We start from the raw sequence: 15,992 nt of genomic DNA, 5'->3' as shown, positions 1-15,992 counted from the left end.
ATTTTGTTAGTAAAATGTCGACGACAGTCTGCATTATGGAAGACATAAGCGCAGATAATTGTAATAGACGTGTATATCGACGATATTGGCGGCAAATAATTATTGATACTGCCAGAATGGTCAGTACCTATATGACATGCAGTGATCAAGCCTAGTACACTTACTTCATACACTTAAAATGGACAAATAGAACTACCCCATCCCTCCTCCCGTTTGAAAATTATGCACCAGCTGTGATGGTTTTAAATGAAATATACAAATATAAGAAGTGTTTTCCCACAGTTCATTATTCACACACTTATCCGAAGTATATACTTTACACATATAAATGGAAAGTGTTGAACTTAAACATTGTGACAATCTACATATGTTATTTAGTGTCACATATTATCTGTTTAGTACTTGCATCTTTCCCTATAGAAAGAGGAAATTGGCACTGGCATCAGTAGTCGCATGTAGAATATCATATTTAATTAAACCCAATTTTACAATACATGCAATATCCTCATCTCAGCTAATATTTTCTTCATTAAGATTTACATGAATAATTAATTAAGACTTCTAATTACTTACCCACAATTCCTTTTCATCAGCTCGACGTCAATAGATGAAAGTAGTGAGCTTTGATTGCTTCCATGTGTTAAGTTCCGCAGGCAGCTGAAGACTTCGCTCAGCAGATCCTTTGGGCAGGTATGTCCTGAACAAGTCAAGTTGATTAACCAAAGTAAGACCATCATGGTTATATCTGAAATTAATCGGGTTTGTTAATATTTATCAAACACCCGTCATAAGAATTTGTACTCAAAATTACTATGATGCAGTTTAATCCATCATATTTTTTAAAAGAGACTGTTCGCTGGTCGGTAGCCTTATTGATAGATAACTTCAATTTGTCACCTTCAATTGAATCATCGGACAGGAAATCCTATTTGTTTATTTCTTCGTGATTTCCAAAAATATAACATTGTAATACATCATGAATGTGAGTAATTTTTGTGAGTGTTTTTCTTTGATGTTTTTTCATCTTTGGATTCAATTTATTTCAAAAAACTTTAATCCTAGAGAATAAGTTTATTATCATGAATAAAGTGGTTTTAGTAACATTTGTCGGTAATACATTTTGATCCTTTGCTGAATATTCTACATTCTAATGCAACATTGTTTGTAACGTTCATTTTGATTGGATAACATCAGGCGCAGACTGCGTATTAAAGACATATTTTAAATCTATGATTTGACGTAATTTTCTTTCAGTTTCATTAGAATGGAGATAAAACTATTGTATTTTAAGCTCCAACTGCATCAATTGGTGAGAACCCGTTTACTTGCTCCGCTAACGCGTGGCCAAGTAAACTAAATTTGCGACTTGATGCCGTCGGAGCTTTAAATAGTTTACAGTTATCGCCAAACTCACCATACAATGACTACAATGACATTGCAAAAATGAAATAAATCAATTCAGACCAGCCCCTGACCTTGCTCAAAATAAAGGTGCAATTTCATCAGCATGGTTATTTTAAAAACGTCTTTCTTTCTAACTTATAGTTTGCAATTCATTATGGCTTCATACGTGTACTTCAAGTTAATTTTCTATTAATATTATGTAATTCTTCGTTATTTAATCAAATCATATAAATATCAAATATGACTAAAGAACTGCACTTACAATTTATTAAAATTCTAGTCCACATATCCTTTCAAACTTTTAAACTTTAAAAAAAATCAGATTCTCTTATAACCTCTTTAAAGGGTAATACATATTTTCTTTGAAAAAAACGAAAATAAAAAGGCTGTACCTCTTATATTTTAGATTGAAAAACAGGAATACACATTTAAGACATGTTTACTGTTTGACCAGCATAATCACTTGTATTTATAACGACCTGTGTACTTTTTCATACAAGTTTGGAACCAAAGCATCTACGGTATGGTATAAACGGTAGTGTATTTCAATATCAAATATTACGAAATAAATACTTCGCATATACTTGTGCATGCTTTTTATGTCTATATCTCAATGGAATACTGCATGGAGTCAATCAATGAAAGCGTCTATCTAGTCTACTGCTTTATTGCATTTCCATACGTATCTAACATGATAAGTGCTGCAAAAATTAACTTTCAACAGAAATTATTACAGTGGCTGTATAAAAAGGAAAGATATGAGTTTGGATGAAACAATACACTACTAACATTCCGTGGACATACAACAAAGTCAGTAGGGAGCACACTGTTACATGAAGTAAACTACAACCTACATGTGTCATATATAATTTGTTTTTATGATTAAAACTGGCGACAATCCTCATAGAAGATTGTTTTTAACAACAACATGATCAACAATATTAAACATTGCCTTTTTTGGTCTAAGATGTTTGTGAACATATATATCAGTCGACCATGTCAGCCTAACCTCAGACATGATACAGTAAGCGTTTATAAGACCAGTGGTGGTCAATTACATAGTTAAGTAAGGTGCTTTTGAAGATTATTTCCATATCAAACATGACGTTTTTCGTGTATTGTTATAGTATAAATCAGAATTGGTTTTCTCTTTTGAATGGTTTAATATTTTGTTACACTGGGGTCTATCATAGCTTGCTACACGCATAAGGTATGACTTTTGCTCATTGGTGAAGGTTTCACGATAACCAGTAATTATTCGCACCTTCTCCTTTGATCTATAAATAGTTGTAACCACGTCTCCTTTTTAATATAAAATATCAAACTGGCGTATCATAAGAGTGGTGCAAGATGATCACTGTCGAATATTTCTGCTTGTGTATATTTGCCTTTCACACTAATCAATCTTCTGGACAAACAACCAGACTCTTGTTGTAATCTCGTTTTCTTCAGCCTGCCAACGTTGTATTATGGATCAAAAATGTTTTCATGTGTTTCACTTTAATGAACTTAATTACGTGTTATGAATAAAAAAGCAACTTTTAATTAATAAAATCCTATAGTAATCAATCAGCCTATCTTACAGAACATTGCAGCTCAAACCTTGTCGAGGCTGTTACACATCCATGCTTCTTTTATTCTAAAGTGCTTAATTAGCTGTAATGACTGATTCAACAAATACGCCTTAGAATTTCTGCTTAGGAATTATCTTTCGAAAATTTTACGTTTCATCTTTTTTATACAAGAAAATAACATTATCGTCAATGTAAACAAATTTCTATCAAGTTTTGTAAATCACTAAAACGCATGTTTCTCATACTTAACAATAACCTAATCGGCTACTTGCGTGTACTTTACTATTAGTATACTGAAGCAAACATAGTCTTTATGTTTGGTTGTTAGATGATTTTTGGTCTATTTTCTATTATTTGGTATACTTTCCCCCTCTTAATTGTACCACAACGAATGATACTATGTTACAGAACGCTCTATCACTCTTTGGTACATTTTGGAAATACAACTCGTTCCTTCTGTGATGGGAAAATACCATATGAATTCATTGTACTGATTTATCGGCAAATAATGAGACATCCGACTATGATGATCGTTCGGGTTCCCGTACTTTCATGTTGGATTTATGAAGGCCTTTATCATCGGGATTCCCATACACATAATGATTTCCCATTTTAACCATAGTGACAACTTGTAAACGAACTTTGATCATTGTTGAAGGCCGTACAGTGACCTATAGTTGTTAATTTCTGTGTCATTTTGGTCTCTAGTGGACAGTTGTCTCACTGACAGTCATACCACATCTTCTTTTTAATATTTAATTTATGTTAAAACTCAATACGATTTCATAACGAAACAGTGAATACCTTACTGAATGAACTGTATGCTTAGCAATTAAGATGGGTTTAGGATGTCAGAACCATTCACTATACGCGACTTACCATTACAAAATAAACAACCTCCTGCTTGCATACTCTTCTGATACAATATGGAAACCATAACAAGACTAACATGATCCTCATTAATTTATGATATTTTAGTTATGTAAAAATAATAATCATAACAGAGAGGATGATGCGTCAAAAACATGGTTTTTATGTTATGAGAAAGTGATCACTTGAGAGAATCTTATATCAGTAGTTAAATTGGAAAATCCTTCTCTTTGAAGATTAAAAACTTTGGAATGCTTAAGATGTTTATTTAAACAAGGTTTGTGTATCAAAATGTGTTTATATTAACAACTGTTTCTCGCTTTCCTTCTGTATGTTATTTCAATAGATCTGTTGGGTTTGTACATGATTTCTGTAATAACCCACAAGGTTTGTCTGTCCTTTGTATAACATATGTTATTATATTTTTTGGCTTTTTGTTGTCGACATATTTATAGAAATGCACTGAAAAAACTTGTAATCTAAGTTATTTTCAGACAGTTCGAATTTCAGATTTGTTAAAAGCATGCATTTGAAAAATAAAATACATGACTTTGCGTCAAGGTTATATATTTCATCAAAAAGAACTAACAAAATACTTATTTACCAAAAATAGCTAGATTACTGAAAAGGTTCCCCCTTTGGGACATATGTAACAATCGAGATATCGCTGACCTTGGACCCAGGCTTTCCTTGATTCGTGAATCCGTGGTGACGATTTCTTAACATGCATATGGGAAAACAAGTATTCGCGAATTCTAAAATAATTGATTAACAAAATATTAGAATGAAACCAGATGGAGAAAAATTTTAAAAAATTTGTTCACCAGGATTTTGCCAATTAGACAGTCATGCAGGAACAAAATATCTGCAAGCGTCTTTTGTCATATCTCATATAGAAACACCACGAACAGTGCGATAAACACGATCTTGTGCATTGCACATTGTGAAAAAAAGAGTTCCATAAACACAAAAAAGAACACCTCTGTCACGTTTCAAGCTGTAAAAAGGAATCACTATAGTAATTCCGATCGTGTTTTTTAAACAGCAAACTAACCTTTATTAATAGAATGAAATTCAAAACAGTGTGGCTGTGACCATTGATTGACACATTAAATTCATCCATTGACTGGGACAATTTAGGTGAACGTTTGTAAGTAACGACCACTGCTCACTATGTACTTTTTCAAGACACTTCAACTATGGGGTCACCAAAGGTTCTCAACACCTTAATAAAGTAATTCGAAAAATTAATCAGAAATAACACGATGTTTTGATTTATATCAATTATATAAATCAAAACATAAAGGTTATTCCTGATTAATTTTTCGAATTATTTAATAATTAAAGGCGTTAAGAAACCTTTGGTGACCCCACAGTTTAAATGTCTATCGTAGGTACGTCGTGAACAGTGGTCGTTACAGACAAACGTTCACGTAAATTGTCCCAGTCAATGGATGAATTTAATGTGTCAATCAATGGCCACAGCCACACTGTTTTGAATTTCATTCTAAGTCTAAAAGAAGGGAATTTGATGTACAATTCTTAAATACATAATCGCTGGCTTAATTGATAATATTACCATAAGCAGCTTAGTCTCGTCCTGAGAACTATCAGTTAATTGAATGGCTCTACTGTGGCAGTGAATGTGAAAGCAACAAGTTAATTAATTCATGAAAAACACAGCACAAAGCAGGATGGAATTACATGAAAATAAACATAAAATTTCATACTTATCCGAAAAGGAAACAAGACTGGAAAACGTGTCATATATTTCCTACTTACCAAATGAATACATAGTCTTTGAAAATTTATCGACATTTCCGTGTTAGAGATATTCCACATTACCATAACAAAGGTAAATACTGAGAGACTCCATGTTCATAAAATAATACTCCCTTTAACGACAGATGGGGTGAACAAGATACATATATACGTTATACCAATGTATACTGACACAGGGCTTTGTTTTTTTTTTTGTGTGAAATAACAACGAGCACGGTGATGGATGGATACAACATGCAGTCTAAAGACATGTGTGAAGTTCATGCTTATCATAACATATCGCATGAAGTATAATTATTCATTTCTGACATTTCTGTATCATATAAACTCTCTAGAGTAAAATACGCGCGCTTAGGAAACAATGAATAGTGTCGCCAGACAACATAATCACTTCGTGACGTATTAATTTAATTTCTGCAACTTTTTTGCTTAGGTTTAATTAGTATTAAAATAGGTAGTACTTAAAACGGAGAAAAGTCTACATATAGAAAAAACAAGAATGTGTCCAAAGTACACGGATGCCCCACTCGCACTATCCTTTACCATGTTCCATGGACCGTGAAATTGGGTAATAATCTAATTTGGCATTAAAATTAGAAAGATTATACTATAGGGAACATATGTACTAACTTTCAAGTTGATTGGACTTCAATTTTATCAAAAACTACCTTGACCAAAAACTTTAACCTGAAACTCCCACTTTCATTTTCTATGTTTAGTGGACCGTGAAATTGGGGTCAAAAGTCTAATTTGGCTTTAAAATTAAAAAGATCATATCATGAGCAACAAGTTTACTAAGTTTCAAGTTGATTGGACTTCAGCTTCATCAAAAACTACCTTGACCAAAAACTTTAACCTGGACGAACGGACGAACGGAAGCACAAACGGACGAACGGAGCCACAGACCAGAAAACATAATGCCCCTCTACTGTCGTAGGTGGGGCATAAAAAGAATAGTTATAATTATAATCAATTTGAATGATGATATTATTCTTAAAAAATAAGTAGATCTATGTCCCCCCTAAGCAAAATTTTTTTAAATTACCCTTTCAATCTTATCTCCGAAATCCTGCTTTTTATTTGTTATTTTTACGACTTCCAATTTGTTTGCTTTTACCCCAGATTCCACCTTTTGTGTTCCCTTTTATCAACAACTCCTCTTTTTTGCATCCATTTTTACCCCTTAAACCAACATCGCCACTTTGTTTAAACTCTTATATACCACAACCCGTGACCCCCCCCCCCCCCCTTTATGAAATATATTGCAGATTTTTCGTTAAATATTTGTGATATTTATAAAGTTTAGTTTATCAGTATTTCTACAGTTTCTATTATCAGATATATGCTATCTATTTGTTATACTAGCTTGAAGTTCTAGCTGAACGTTTTGAAATGTCTAATTTGTCACATAAGATTTAAAGAACAGGTGCCTACAAATTTGCTATCATTTGTTTTGAAAGATTTTCTTTTTATCTTTAATTCTTTTTATAACTTGATTCATTATATAATCAAGAACCGATAAATAATGATGAAAAATATACTTTTATTTGTTTCATTTAGTGAATGATATTGATGGAGAACACCTCTTGAGACGCTACATTAGTTTAGACTTATCAATTGCTACCAATTAAAAATTATGAACATAAAAAAAAATATTATGTTGTATAATTTGTTTTTGTCAGTTTGCATACATGGCATACTGAATGTATTTTTTTTTTCTATAGTAGCTTTTAAAAAGGAGATAAAACTATAGGCCATACACGTCATGACCAAACTAAAGTATTCTTTGATTGCTGGTTGCTAAAACGTCTAGTGGCAAATATGTCATGCATGTTCAGTATAGAATGTAAGCATAGCGTTCCAATACCCGCGGCTTGCACACATTTTATCAGTCCAAGGACCATTACTCAAAAAAATTAAAATCTTTTAAACAGTTTTATAAATATCTTACAAGAAATGAAGGCATAAAAACGATAACGATATTATTAAAGGTTGGTCTCTGCTCTTCGAGAAACGTTGATATAAGCCTTTGATGTAAATTGATAACAATTTTACAAGGTTTGAGAGTGCTTAAAATACAACTGTCAATATAATTGCTTAAAGGGGCATAACTCTTTCAAAAATGGGTGATAGGAACTGATTTTCGAGTTCGTCCGAGAAATACCTGTCAAGAATTGTACACTTTACTGAGTACTTTAAATTAAATGTAATTTCTTATGGAATTTGCATTTTCAAGGGACTCTTGTAGCGCGGGTTTTGATATAACTTCGATAAAATTGTAAAACAATCATACGAGAAATATATGATTTACATGCACTGCTTACAATACTATTTCCCGGCATTATTTCTAAGGAGCATAAAATCTTTAAAAAAATAGTTGTTTGGAACTGATTTTCAAAATTGTCAGACTGACTTTTGATATATTTTTTATAACAATCTGGAAAATAGTGCAGACGTGAGAGGTACAAGATCCGGACATATATAAAAACATACATGCATTTGATTATGAACACTTGTTCAATTGTCCACCTTCCGTTTCTAAATTACTTGACAAATTCTGCATTCCAAATATGTTAACATATTTACAACATTTTATATTCTTTATGTAACTCTGGTAAAGCTTGGTCTATGTCAAATGCATGGGTGGGGGTCGAGGTGAATTATGTTCTCGTCGCGGTTTTTCCGTATTTTGTTTGCATGAACAAGATTCTGACAAAATAGAAAATACCAATGTCATGGTACTATCAAAAACATAGGTACTTGAGGACAGGACCATATGTTGACCCTATAGTCCCTCCCCCTTTATTATTATAAATTCCAAATTTCTTATATATATCATTCAGTATATTAAAAATCAAGGATTTTAGTCCCTCCCCCTTTATTCGGTGATTTATAATCATAAAGGGGAGACTATGAGGGCTCAATATAGGGTCCAGTCCTCAATCACCTATGATAAAAATCGCATTTGGAAAGACAGTACAATTGCCAAATGAAAAAAAATACTAACACTTAGTTTAATACAGAACACGATTCTTATAAAAATAAATTACAATAAGATATGTTACAACTTACAAGATGCACTCATATGCTCCGGAATTGTAAGCTGGAGAGCGCAATAAATGTAATTTATTAATGTCGCTCTTAAAAATACATTTTCTCTTCAGGGAAAATAGCATGCAATAAAAATTAAAAACTGTGTATAATGTGTAAATCAATAAATAAAAGAAACTTACTTATTCTGCATGACCAAATTACCATGGTCTTCGGTGATACCATGTCACCTTCTCATCACAGGTGTAAACATCTAAAGCTGTAAATAAACAAAAATGATAAGGTGTTACTTCCTCTGCACCAGATAATTACACTAACACACTCTATGGCGTACTTAAATCTAATCTAGCTAATTACTGCACACAGTCATTGACTTCCTCATCTTATATTCAACATATTCTTGTAAAGTAGCCTTCATTTAATTTAAAAACCATAAAATTCTTCAGTTCTATGTTTTTAACACATTGTTTTTCCTCTGCAATTTCTGACATAATTTTTCACACTAACTTATCTCCAAGCGAATGTCAAATCAAGGTGATAGATGCTGAACTCTTCATAATTTGCATGACCGACTGCATTCGCCAAAATATGGTTCCGTGTCAGTCGATCCGTAGCTGTGATATACGCTCTCCGTATTTTATGTACTTCATTACGCATTCAAATTGGCACCAAGGGAATTTTTGCAGCTATAGAATTCCGTTTTTACACGGCAGTGTTGTTTTCTGAACTCGTTATACCAGAGAAATGTTTTTACTTGGACTGTATAGAGTCAAATTGGATAACAATAAATTAATAATATGTCAGTCTTTATTTGCCCAGTGAAATTAACTTCTGTTTTCTATTTTATCGACCTAGTGTCAATTTAATTAACCCAAGCAAGCATTGGTGTAGTTTCTTTCTGATATAATTTGCAGTCCTAGAAAAATAAATATCGGGAAAAATATGCTATCAACAAATTTAATAAGTGTGAATCAAATATCGAATTCTTTGTGAAAGGCCTCATAATGAAAATAAAAACAGTGAAGAGAATAGATTGATTAGAATTGGAGATGATATTAATTAAAATTTATGGTCTGTATTTTATTCCTTTGGGTGTAGAATTTGAAATTATGGTTTTAATTTGAATCATATGGGAGACACCGGGAAAATACCATGACATAGAAATTACCAGTTAATTATTAAACGAGAAGGGAAGTATCTTATTTTTTCCCACATTTTTGTTATTTCATTATATTTATGAAGTATAGTGGCGGTTATATTTTGTAAGTACACAAAATGGAAGAGAAACGCAGTAGATTTATCAAGGAAATCTACTGTTTCAGGCGGTTTTTTTTTCACCAAAAAACCTTAAATTGGTTTATAAAGTTCCTAAAAACAAATTAATTTTTCTTGTAAAAATGATTTTGATCCTAAAATTTAAAGAAATCAAAGGTTGCTTTAAAAGGGAGGTGAAAACCAAATGTTGCCAGGTTGTTGCTAACGTGAACATTGGTATAAAATAAATTATGTTTCGCGTATGTTACTGGAAAAATAGTTTGTGCTTATTAAAGTTTCAGAAATCGTTTGTCTCGAGAGATAACTATAATAACCCTCAACAAAATAGATATATATATACATACATCTCATAGTGGTTTTCTAAGAATATTATAAAGTATTTTGTTTAAAGACTTTTGACTAATTATCTTTCACATGTGTGTATGAACACCAAATATCTTTGACGGACTCTAACACTGCTAAAAAAAGTGATCATTGTATCAAATATAAAAATCAGCCGAGAGCGATTGTCAATGAAACAACTGTATCCACTTAAGTCCCAATGACGAGGTTCTAAGTAACTATATATATGTCCCCGTACGGCATTCAACAATGAACAAAAACCCATATCGTCAAGTAAAGACCCCATCATGACAAAATGTGAAACATTCAAACGAGAACACGAACTGACTTGGGCAAGGGGCATTACAAAATGATGTGGCATGGTTAAACATGTGCGTGCGCGCTCAACCCTCCCCTATTCAGGAACAGTGACAAAACAACATAATAAAAAATTGTAAAATAAGATAGATCTCATAAAGACACAAAGCACAAACCTAAGAGTATTCGCAGTTACCGAAGCTAGTTCTAACCCAATAACAACTTACAAATAAATCATGTTCTAACTTCTACCATGACTAAAGTATCAATCAGTGCACATCCACCGGATTTAGATTAAAGACGACATAAACAGTCTGGGAAAATACCAAAATATAAGTATCGACAGGATGTAAGTGTCCATTACTATATTGCAATATATATTCATTATATATTCAATTTATTAAAAATAAAGTCAGTGTTAGTAATCACACTTCCTGCTTCTTACATAACACATAATTGATCTTATCTGGAACTATATACCAGACAGTTCATTCCATTACAGAAATGTATTGTGCATGCCTACACAAAATCACCTGTTCAATGCAGTTTGAATCCCCTAATTGATTGTCAGAATATACTCACATAAATAACAAGATGTGGTATGATTGTCAATGAGACAACTCTCCACCAGAGACCAAATGACATAGAAGTTAACAACTATGAGTCACTGTACAACCTTCAACAATGAACAACACCTATACCATATAAACAGCTATAAAAGGCTGTGAAATGACAAATGGAAACAATTCAAACGAGAAAACTATAACGGCCTGATTTCTGTACAAAACAGTGAACGAAAAACAAATATGAGATACAACAACAATTAAACGAATGTTTTATAATATCAAAAATGTGCTCTGTTGTTTGTAATTTTAAGTTAAATAATTTGAGTTGATATATTTTGCTGCCCATGGTGACCGATTCTACCATGTGTATTCCATTTCCACCTTAAATAGGTGGTTTTACTTTATTTATTTTCTTTTCTTTTTTTTTTATTTAACGAAGTTGCTTCCAGCTCTCCATTCAATATATATTCCTGTCCTTTGTTGAAGGTTGTATAATGATCTTTTTACTTTGTTATTCCACTTATGTTTGGGTAATTGTCCATTTTTTTTAAATTTCTTTTCTAAATTTGGAAACTTACATTCCAAAATTAAACAAAAATCTACAGGTTTGTACTTTAATTTTTGTTTAAAGTAATTTAATAAATAGTTAGACGATGTTTCTTTTTTTTTTTTCTCAATATTTTGCTGTCTTAATAAATTTGATATGACTTGAAGTGAAAAAAGCAATTTTTGCATTGAACGAAAATCAGACAAGAGAAAATCATATTATCAGCTTTTCTATTTCAATCCTATATTGAATGGAATGAAATTTTGAAAGTTGGTGTGTTTAAGCAATAAATTTAATTCTGAACACAGACATATTTTCCAACTCAAGTATTTAGTATTGAATTGAAATAGATTTTTTTTTTTGTCGAAATTGACTAAATGATTTAAAGTTAAATAACCATGACTCATTTTTCCAATTCTGAAACAAAATTCAATCTTGCAAGTATATACAAAAACTATCTTGAAGTAGAATTTACGCAAATCTGTCTTTTTTCTCTCAATCTCCCCGATAATTCAAGTCAGACATATCCTACTTTCGGACCCCCTTTCTGGACCCACCAATGTAAAATAGGGACTTAGTGATAGTTTGAGAGAGATTTTTTCCTCTCGAGATCTACTAACGATTTGTAAGGACATTAACATTATAAATTACTGTTAAACGACTTTTAAATTAACTGTTCACGTGCTGCTATCGCTAGATATGAAATGATAGTATCCAAAACCAATATACAGGAGGCTTCTGTCAAATGCAATCAATTGTTGTTAACATGCCTAATAAAAAGAGAAGTATTGATCATTCCTAAACCTCTTTTCTTTTTCTTTTACGGTTGCAACTTTAAACACCGTTTCAAAGTAAACAATGATATAATTGGCAAATAACATTGGTGAAGTCGATCAATGCCATGTTAATAAAGAAATGGCCCCGAACGATATTACATTTCCATGCCGTTCTAAGGTTACGTGATGTAGAATATTGTAGGTTTTCATTTTATTTATTCATGTAAAAAATGTTATAAAAACATGTCTTTCTTGTTTTGGTTCCTTTGTGGTTTTTTATTTCAAACATACCGTTTTTCGTTTTATTGATTTTTCGATGTAATATTTCTGTTGCTTTGGTAATAATAAATGATTTGATGAAAACAATATGTGCAAGAGACACTTGTGGTCAACAAGAAACCAAATGTCGTAGATATAAGCAACTATATATTACCATATGCCTTTCACAATTTGAAACCTTATACCGTAGTGTACTTCAGTACCTATCTAAGAATCTGACATGATAAAATTACAATCAGTCGATACCTATATTTGGCATTCCACAATGTCATGATTTTTTCCGACTTCTTTTAAAATGAGTCTTTACACTAAATCCATTGGATGTTGGATGCGTAATAAATGATATTTTAGTCTTAGATAAATGATTTTCTTTTCCTTTTCATTGGCTTTGAGCTATCTGTCAGTGACTGTGAGTAATCTCAGATTTGTGTTTTTTTGTTATTGTGAGGGGTGTATTAATTCCCTGCCACGTACTGGCTATTTGTTTGTTTTTGTTTTTGTTATTTTAAGATGTTTTTTTTCTGCTTTGTGTAGATCTGATGATATATGCCCTTTTAAACTGATTTTTATAGTGTGCTCGCATATTGTACAGTAACACTACGATTCCAGGTTAGTTCCTTAATATATGTGTAACCGCACCATATGCCTGTCACAAGCCAGGAGCCTGTAGTTCAGTGGTTTTCATTGGTTCATGTCTACCATGTTCATGTCTACCATATTTGTTTTTCTCCGTAAAAAAAAGAGTTATAAATTAGGTCGTAATATGAAAATGAGGATATTTTGTATGATTGCCAATGAGACAACTATCCAAACCGAAGTTCAAATGAAGTTGATGTTAAAAATTATGTTTCTTCTCTATTCAGTCATGTTGGAGCCTATTACAAGTCGACTATACGGAATGGGTTTTTTCTCATTGTTGAAGACCGTACGATTGCTTGCTTACATCCACTTCATTTGAACTTTGGTGGATAGTCAAGGCGTGACATTGACAGTCATGCCACATCTCCTTATTTTTATACATGGTGGTGTCCTCTGGAACTAGCAACGGTATCTACCCAGCGGTAGAAAGTGAAAATTACACTTCATAAATTTGAATCTGATCTCTATCCAAAAGGTTTTATGGTGGTTGAAAAAAACAAATATCATCCATCATTCAGTTATTTGCGAAATTATTCACATTTTTCGTTTTTTATTTGTGAAAAATAATTAGGGGTACAAGTAGAAAATGTATGTACGTTTCAATTGAAAACATATTCTGTTTGATATTTTCTGACGGAATATGTTAATCTTCAGACATTTTTACTGTTAATATTGGTAGAACTTAATTAAAATGCCTTATGGAGTTGTAATACTAATTAAAACACAACCACGAAGCCGTGTTAATCAAACATTACGCTTTTGATCAGAAAACTAATTTCCTGTACGACTATGAAAGATCGTGCGCCGAACCATGAACTAATATACCATACCGAGTGATTTCTGCTTTAAACTGATCAGTAACACAGGCTGATTTCTGTTGTAAACTGAATTGTTAAAAATGGAAAGTCAGATTTTATAAACAAGATGCCTGTTAAAATTTTACTAAATAATTACAGAAAAACATGGTATAGAACCAAACGAAAAGTCCATGTATACTTGTATTGTTCTCATGGTCCATACAATTAAAAAGATCATAGTCATATTTTAACTGATATTATTTGATACTTTCTTCAAAATCATCACCAAACTAAGTATTTGCACTAGATCTTACTTTTTTTTACACAGGCAATTGATATGTTTCAAAGTCAACATAATAAGGACTGTAACGCATCAGAGTTTGCACTGGCTTCCCAAAAACTAAACCAGGATTTAAAACAAAAGAATTTGACGTATTTTCCAAATATTTGCATACATTTTCATCTGAATACTATTTAACACAAACATCTAATTGTTTGGAGTACATAACAGAAATCTATTCTATTAAATACCATCGGTTCGTTGGTTGTTATTCCCAGCAGGGAATATGTATTCAAAATTCATGACATCGGGCTCATTCAATGGTATTTTATTAGTCTTATTCTAATGTCAAAGATTTACCGAGTGTAAACACAAAAACATTGCAAAGAAAACTAATAATACATTCAGTATTTATACGGGGATCCAACCGTCTTAAAGACTCGGATCCAATAGATTATATTGATAAAGAAAGGAAGTGACAAGAATAAGACTTTTTTTGTCGGACAATATGGAGCAATTCAATGAGGCTTACCTTTTCATATCCGGATGTCAAGAAAGAAATTGCTAATGCCTTCCAAATACCGTTATCCATGGTTTGCCATCAAGAAAAAAAACACGACTAGAAATAATCCAAGAAAATCAATTGCATGCTAGAAAACCTTCTCTCCTATCAGAAGTTACATATTGTGTGAAAACCGATCGATGCTCATTTATTTCCTTTTGTGGCGATGATTAATGTAAGAAAATAGAAGTTCTTAATATTTTCGGATTAAAGTAGGTCCTTATTAAACATGGCTCGATACAAACAGCTTTCACTTCACAATTCAATTACGTGTCATTACATTCATCGATCTGTAGTCAATGCAGAATCCTATATTTTTAATTGATTGAAGATTTTAACCATATAGATCAAGTATCAAGTCCTCATCATTAAACATGTTTTTCAGATGGTGAAACGGATTTTATCAAATCTGATTATAGAGAGACTTGATTTAAGTTTTATGTTAAGGCTTCGTGATTTAATTACCACTTTGATAATTAAGTTGTAAATAGACGGATTTCTGCAATAAATTCAGGATTTATTGAAATCAGAAATGAAAATGTAATATTGACTTTTCTTACTGATCAAGTTTTATGTTCTCTAATGCTAAAATCGAATTCTTATTTATTACTCCCAGTCTTATTACATACATAATCACTTTACGCATTATTACATAATAAAAATAAGGTGATTTGGTAAAGGAGAGCCAATGAGGATCAATGAGACAACTACCCACCAGAGACAAAAGGACGATGACTATTTATATTTTGCTTGTCATACTTTTCCATTCCTTTCCCAAATATTTCAAGATTCTGTATGCATATATAGCATATTACGTAGTTTTACGCAATGCAATCATGGTGTTGTCTTTTATTTTTACACGTATCCATTCTAAGTTGTATAGGTCGAGCTTAATCATTGTTCGTGTATCTGATCTAGAATTTTGTCTAAAATTTTCTGAATTTGGAACTG

At 32.0% G+C, this 15,992-nt stretch overlaps 1 protein-coding gene across 5 annotated transcripts in view; it reads right to left on the bottom strand.

The window, feature by feature from the left end:
• LOC143045837 (uncharacterized) overlaps positions 1 to 15,992 on the bottom strand; it is a 54,898-nt gene that overhangs the window by 5,703 nt on the left and 33,203 nt on the right. For 3 of the 5 annotated variants that reach the window (XM_076218646.1, XM_076218653.1, XM_076218640.1), the window contains 2 exons: positions 8,864 to 8,940; positions 574 to 745 (listed from right to left, as the gene is read on the bottom strand). In XM_076218646.1, the coding sequence (XP_076074761.1) occupies positions 574 to 745; positions 8,864 to 8,906 (215 nt within the window). In that variant the 5' untranslated portion in view covers positions 8,907 to 8,940. Of the gene's footprint in view, positions 1 to 573; positions 746 to 8,863; positions 8,941 to 9,188; positions 9,325 to 15,011; positions 15,390 to 15,992 lie in introns of those variants that run through there. The other 2 variants (XM_076218630.1, XM_076218663.1) reach the window with 2 other exon arrangements.

The sequence above is a fragment of the Mytilus galloprovincialis genome, chromosome 1 (genome assembly GCF_965363235.1).
Source record: "Mytilus galloprovincialis chromosome 1, xbMytGall1.hap1.1, whole genome shotgun sequence".
Taxonomy (NCBI): Eukaryota; Metazoa; Mollusca; class Bivalvia; order Mytilida; family Mytilidae; genus Mytilus; species Mytilus galloprovincialis.
Note: the sequence above shows the minus strand (reverse complement) of the source record. Positions and strands in the feature narration are given on the sequence as shown.